This window comes from Sinocyclocheilus grahami, unplaced genomic scaffold, assembly GCF_001515645.1.
Source record: "Sinocyclocheilus grahami isolate Dianchi unplaced genomic scaffold, SAMN03320097.WGS_v1.1 scaffold377.1, whole genome shotgun sequence".
In the NCBI taxonomy this organism is placed as follows: Eukaryota; Metazoa; Chordata; class Actinopteri; order Cypriniformes; family Cyprinidae; genus Sinocyclocheilus; species Sinocyclocheilus grahami.
Window position 1 is genome coordinate 2,025,190 of NW_015505556.1, and position 7,297 is coordinate 2,032,486.

The 7,297-nt window shown below is 33.9% G+C and overlaps 1 protein-coding gene across 1 annotated transcript in view; it reads left to right on the forward strand.

The window, feature by feature from the left end:
• LOC107549661 (GRAM domain-containing protein 2) overlaps positions 1 to 7,297 on the forward strand; it is a 49,161-nt gene that overhangs the window by 33,725 nt on the left and 8,139 nt on the right. Inside the window, exons 3-6 of the mRNA XM_016230835.1 lie at positions 1,198 to 1,255; positions 1,629 to 1,701; positions 2,359 to 2,462; positions 5,740 to 5,838. Of these exons, the coding sequence (XP_016086321.1) occupies positions 1,198 to 1,255; positions 1,629 to 1,701; positions 2,359 to 2,462; positions 5,740 to 5,838 (334 nt within the window). The remainder of the gene's footprint in view (positions 1 to 1,197; positions 1,256 to 1,628; positions 1,702 to 2,358; positions 2,463 to 5,739; positions 5,839 to 7,297) is intronic.

Sequence of the window (7,297 nt, forward strand, 5' to 3'; positions counted from 1 at the left end):
ATATAAATTATATGAATATAAATATAGACATGTAAATATTTTCAAAATATATACTGTATGTGTGTGTATGTGTATATATACATAATAAATATACACAGTACACACACATTATACAAACAAAAACGTATTTTTAAAAAATATTTTAAACTTATTCTGGATGCGATTAATCGAGATTAATCGTTTGACAGCACTAATATATATATATATACACACTCTCTCACACACACACACACACACACACACACACTCTCTCACACACACACTCACACACACACTCACACATATATGTATGTATATCAGGTTTTTGACCTGATAAATAAATATGAAAATGTGCGTTTGCAGTCATTTGCACACGTTTGCCTGCGGCCGGAGCCGGACTGATGCTTTTGGGCTTCATGTCTGTTTGTATGATCAATTGTTCACACAGTTTGCATGACATTTGGGTCTCATTTGGACCACGTGCACAGACACATTCATCATATTTTGCAAACGTGTGTTTGACCATGTGTTTGTTTGCACTGAACTGAAGCGCTTTTGCATAGCAGGAATCTTCCTAAAGACCGGATTTGCATCGATAGAGATGAAATGTGTGTTTGTTCTGAATATTTCTCTTCAGTCTCAATATGGTTGTTTTGTTGCTAAGTTTTTGCTTCTTTGAGCCTTGTTTAGTTTTAAAAGAGATTTTTCATCTAAAGGGACTAACATTTAAAATAGTAATGATCATTTTAATCATCTAGGTGTTTATGTATATATTAATTGAATACAAAATATAATAGAAAAATATAAGATATATAAGAAATAGAAAAAAATAGGAAAATATAATATAGATACTTTAAATAAATCATTTAAATTTGTAATTTCTGTATGTGTGTATTATTATTATTGTTACTGTTATTATATCATTTGTTGATGATTTTTTTATTCTTAGAGACTTGTTTAGTTTTTGTGGAAAAGTTTTATTCTGATATTTTCTCAAGGTCTTTCTCTGTCTATATATAATATTGATATTTGTTTATATATTAAACATAACATAAATATAGAATAATATAAAATATAATAGAAATATTTTTGCTTCATTTTGCAAGAGATGTGATGCATTTTGCATTCTGTGTGTGCAATTCTTGCACTTGTGTGTAAAGTTTTGAAAAAAAGAGGAAAAATGTTTTGAAAAGCTGTTGTTTGTGTGTGTGTTTTCAGGCTTCAGCTCATTGACGATCTGTCATATGAGGATGTAAAGAAATGCTACAGGGGCTCAGTAAGTATATTTCATTGCCTTCTACCAGTGCATCTTTCAACTTACATGAATGTGTATTGAACTGGGAAAGTGCATGGGTTCAGTTTTCAGCAAAAACACGTACGAATCGAATGCGCTTTTTCAGATCTGACATGAATAGATTCTGTTTGTCCATCGCTGCATAGTTTCTCAGTTGCTGTGAGTTGCTGTGTGTTTAACAATCATCCGTGATGCAAGTTTCCGTCGCTTACGTCATACGAGAAAACGAATCCGTTTAGTGTTGCGCTGCTTCCGGTGAACCGCTATGGTTAGTTTAACCTAGTTAGGGCTGTCTCATGACCAGTTCGGTTTAGTTTTTAGTATTTTGTGAATGAAAGAGTGTTTTTCTTCACAGACTGTCAGCAAATACAACTCCCAGTACCACAAACTCTTCTCGGCCGTCCCGAAGGAGGAGATCCTCATGAAGGGTGACGTATCCGATCCATCCGCATGTCCATTTGTGACACTGGACCACAAAACCAGTCATAAGTGTCAATTTCTGAATAAATACGCTTTCCATTGATGTGTGGTTTGTTAGGATCGGACAATATTTGAAAATCTGGAATCTGAGGGTGCAACAAAATCTAAATATTGAGAAAATCAACTTTAAAGTTGTCCAAATGAAGTTCTTAGCCATGCATATTACTAATCAAAAATTAAGTTTTGATATATTTACGGTAGGAAATTTACTAAATATCTTCATGGAACATGATCTTAATATCCTAATGATTTTTGGCATAAAAGAAAAATGTATAATTTTGACCCATACAATGTATTTTTGGCTATTGCTACAAATATCCCCCAGAGACTTAACACTGCTTTTGTGCTGCAGGGACACATATATACTTTCAATCAGTGATTCTCAGTGGAGACAAGAAATGAGCCGTCTCTGCTTGAAATGAAACACTGAGACGCATTAACATTATTACACTATGCAGCATTATTGTGCGTAACATGACAGATGAATAAAGCACTGCTCTACTGCTTTCGTTTGGATGTGGCACCAGGTTTTGGATGTGAATATGTGTTGTATTTCGCACTAACTGTTGTGTTAATATTAAAGTGTCTCTTCTGTGTCTCTGTAGTTTATTCCTGTGCTCTTCTGCGGGACATTCTGCTGCAAGGACGGCTTTACATTTCTCGAAACTGGCTGTGTTTCTACGCAAACCTTTTCGGGAAAGATATCAAGGTTTGTAGCACTTTCTTTAACATGTGAATTAAAGATGTTGAATTATAAGGATTCAAGATAAAATCAAATCAAATTAAGTGAAAAACGTAAACATAAATTAGAAATGTTGCTCTGGGAACTAACTGAAATAAAAAATAAATTAAAGCTAAGAAATTAGAACTAATAAAAATGACAAAAGCACATAAATTGTTAAAACGTAAACTAAAATGAAAACAAAAAATCTAAAAATAAAAGCTAATTCGAAATATCAATAAACGCTATAATAGTGTACTGTGTAAATAATACAAAATAACACTAAAGCTAAAAATATGACTAATAAAAATGACAAATGCACAGAGTAAAATTACAAAAATGTTAACTAAAATGAAAACTGAAAATATAAATATCCAAGATAATTCAAAATATCAATGAATGCTATGTAATAATGATACTAAAATAACACTGATCTGCAAATTAAAGCTAAAAATTAAAACAAATGACTAAATATTTACTGAAAATATTAAAATAAAAGCTATAATTTTATAATAATGTAAAAATAATACAAAAATAACACTGATCTGCAAATTAAAAACTAATACAAATTACAATTGCACATCAAATTGCTAAAACCTAACATAAAATGAAAAATCCAAATATAGAAATAAAAAAACGAATCCAAAATATTAATAATTGATATAATAGTGTAAAGATAATACTAAAACAAGACCGATGCTCAAATTAAAGCTGAAAAAATAATGAAATTAATAAAAATGACAAAAGCACATACAATTACTAAAATGAAAACTGAAAATGTAAAAATATGAATAGTGAATAAATAATACTAAAATAACACTGATATTCAAATCAAAGCTAAAAAGTCAAAACTAATAAAAATGACAAGCACATAAAATTACTAAAACAAAAAGTGAAAATATAAAAATAAAGCTAATTCAAAACATGAATAAATACTATAATAGCGTGTAAATAATATTAAAATAACACTAGATAATATTAATGTTATAGCTACTAGTATACTATTATTTATTTATGCACTATCATAGTATTTATTGTAAGGAGATCAAATGAAGCAGTTATTGATATTTTCTGTTGAATGTTATAGTGCTTTAATGCCTAATTTTAGCATGTAAACAAACAGAAGAGATAAATGTCGGTCATCATGGTTGTGCTGATGAAAAGTGAAAATATAAAAATAAAGCTAATTCAAAACATGAATAAATACTATAATAGCGTGTAAATAATATTAAAATAACACTGGACAATATTAATGTTATAGCTACTAGTATACTATTATTTATTTATGCACTATCATAGTATTTATTGTAAGGAGATCAAATGAAGCAGTTATTGATATTTTCTGTTGAATGTTATAGTGCTTTAATGCCTAATTTTAGCATGTAAACAAACAGAAGAGATAAATGTCGGTCATCATGGTTGTGCTGATTTCCAGGTCTGGAAAAGTGATAGAAATTAATCTAAACTTTTTGGGGGAAATCTGCTGTTCGTGACTCTTTATAATGAAACTCTTATCCAGTCATCAGAAGGGACCGATGCATCATGGAAAGTCATGGAAATCGATGGGTCAGAATGTGGGAAGCAGGTTATTATTATTCGTCATGACATTAAAATAATCAGTGGCTTTGGTTTGGGATGTGCTTTATATGTGTTAATAAACAGCCAATATGTTAATAACAGGCACGCTAATAAGCAACTAGTTAATAGTGAGAATTGGTCCCTATTCTAAAGTGTTCCCAAAGTTAAAGGATTAGTTCACTTTCACATTAAAAATTCCTGATAATTTACTCGCCCCCATGTCATCCCAGATGTTTACGTCTTTCTTTCTTCAGTCGAAAAGAAATGAAGCTTTTTGATGAAAACATTCCAGGATTATTCTCCTTATAGTGGACTTCAACGGCTGCCAAACGGTCAAAATGACGGTTTCAGTGCAGCTTCAAAGAGCTCTACACGATCCCAGACGAGGAATAAGGGTCTTATCTAGTCATTTTCTGAAAAAAATTAAGTATATGCTTTATAAACAAAAATGCACGCCTTGCACTGCTCTGCGATGCACGTCCTTGACGTCACGTAATACGTAATTATGTTGACACGCTTGACGTAGGCGGAAGTAAGGTTTCATAAAGATTTAAACATCCAGGATACGCACACGAAGTGACCATTTTAAACGATAAACTGACACAAAGACATTTGAATATGTGTCATTGAACATACAACAACTTTTGAACGGTCCTCCTTCTCCACATTTGTAAACACTGACTGAGTCGGTAAATGCACGCCTTGCACTGCTCTGCGATGCACGTCCTTGACGTCACGTAATACGTAATTATGTTGACACGCTTGACGTAGGCGGAAGTAAGGTTTCATAAAGATTTAAACATCCAGGATACGCACACGAAGTGACCATTTTAAACGATAAACTGACACAAAGACATTTGAATATGTGTCATTGAACATACAACAACTTTTGAACGGTCCTCCTTCTCCACATTTGTAAACACTGACTGAGTCGGTGCTTCCGCCTACATCAAGCGTGTCAACGTAATTACGTATTACGTGACGTCAAGGACGTGCATCGCAGAGCAGTGCAAGGCGTGCATTTTTGTTTATAAAGCACATACTTTATTTTTTTTTAAATGACTAGATAAGACCCTTATTCCTCATCTGGGATCGTGTAGAGCTCTTTGAAGCTGCACTGAAACCGTCATTTTGACCGTTTGTTAGCCGTCGAAGTCCACTATAAGGAGAATAATCAAAAAGCTTCATTTCTTTTCGACTGAAGAAAGAAAGACGTAAACATCTGGGATGACATGGGGGTGAGTAAATTATCAGGAATTTTAATGTGAAAGTGAACTAATCCTTTAATAAAAATATGTTTTATTACAGCAAACTGAATATCAGTTTTTGCTGGATAGAGCTGAAAAGGCCAAGCACCACAATATGGGAAAGACTACTAATGTTTTAAAAATAAATAACACCAGTGCAGAGTATTTGTGGAAGGCAGATTTCTTCTGTTGTTTGATCCCGGGGGGAATATCGAGCTGCTGACCCCATTTCAACCGACTGCTCTGTTGACATTTCTGCTGCACTAGACCTAACGTTCAGTCCACTCTCTCTTTTGGCTTCGTCTGGATGAGGTTTTCTGTTTTTTTTGTCTGATAGAATGAGAAGTGCAAAGATCCTGGATCCGCGATTCTGCTAATAACGGCTTGGTTTGGGTGTTTTTGTGCGATGTCTGGTCTGTTGATGTGGTTTTCTGGTTTAGGTTGCCATCCCGGTGGTGTCTGTGCGACTGGTGAAGAAACACAAAACGGCCGGCCTGGTGCCAAACGGACTGGCCATCACCACCGACAGCAGCCAGAAGGTGCTCAACCCAACACACCAAACACTCGGTCCAGAGCGATCGCTCTGTGTTTGACCAACACGTCCAGATCACTTATGAGATCTCTTTAATACCTTCACTGTTTCTCTTGGGTAGAAACTGGAAAATGAGAGCAAACGCAGGTTTTGCTGAAGTCTTCAGCTTCTCAGACGCTCGTCTTGAGTTTCAGAAGAGATCTGAACAGCGTCTCAAACTGATTTGCTCAAGTCTGCAATCAAAGATCCCAACATGAACTCAAACATCATTAAACCACTATTATATATATATATATATATATATATATATATATATGTGACCCTGGAGCACAAAAGCAGTGTTAAGTCGCTGGGGGATATTTTTAGCAATAGCCAACAATACATTGTATGGGTCAAAACGGCACAGATGATTTTCTCAATATTTAGATTTTTTTGCACCCTCAGATTCCAGATTTTCAAATAGTTGTATCTCGACCAAATATTGTCCAATCCTAACAAACCATACATCAATGCAAAGATACATATTATGCAAACAAAAACCTTTATTTTGTATGCGATTAATCGCTTGAATATGGAAGCCCATTTCTGCCACTAAATAAAAAATAAAACAAGGTAATTGCGACTTTTTATCTCACAATTCTGACTTTTTTTCTCAGAATTACGAATTATAAAGTCAGAATTGCGTGATATAAACTCGCAATTGCGAGAAGAAAAGTCAAAAGTCGCAAATATAATTTGGGGATGTAACGATTACCGGTTTGACGATAAATCATGATAAAATTCTCCATGGTTAGTATTACCGTTTCATCTTTTAATTATCATTAAAACCGTATTAGATTACCGCGATTTGAACAACTCGCGATAAATAAAAACTATCCAGCATAAAGCACAGTTTTAAGTAACAGTCTCACATGCGCACAGCAGCAGAGTAGTTTAGTTTTGAGTGAAAACAGGGCGGAAAAACTGGGAGGTTTTAAAAGAGTGCTAAGGGAATTAATTATGCAAATGCATATATGAATGAATTAATTATATGAATGTTCCTCTGAAGGTTCTGACTGTCTTCAGAAACGATTCAACGGCATTTTGTTATCATCTCCGCTCCATGTAATACCTAAAAGAAGTTTTCTAAATCGCAATACTGCTTTGTCCTCGGAGGTTACGGGAAACAGCTGTAATTCTGCTTTTCCATAAGCGCCACCTGCTGTCAGCGAGTGGATTTACAGAGACCTATATTTACATTCAGTCTGTGTGCGGTTTCTGTCTGGCCAAAAACGGACAGAATTCGCACGCCCTGCTGAAAACTTTGACCGGTCGATGAAAAACAAGCTTATGTGGATTCTACACATTTAAACAATTCAGATGAGTTATCTAGAATTATTCGTGGAGCAGATAAAATACATATAATCATTTATTAATCAATTATCATTTTGACATATCTTTTCTTTATTTAAAGGCTGAAATGTGAG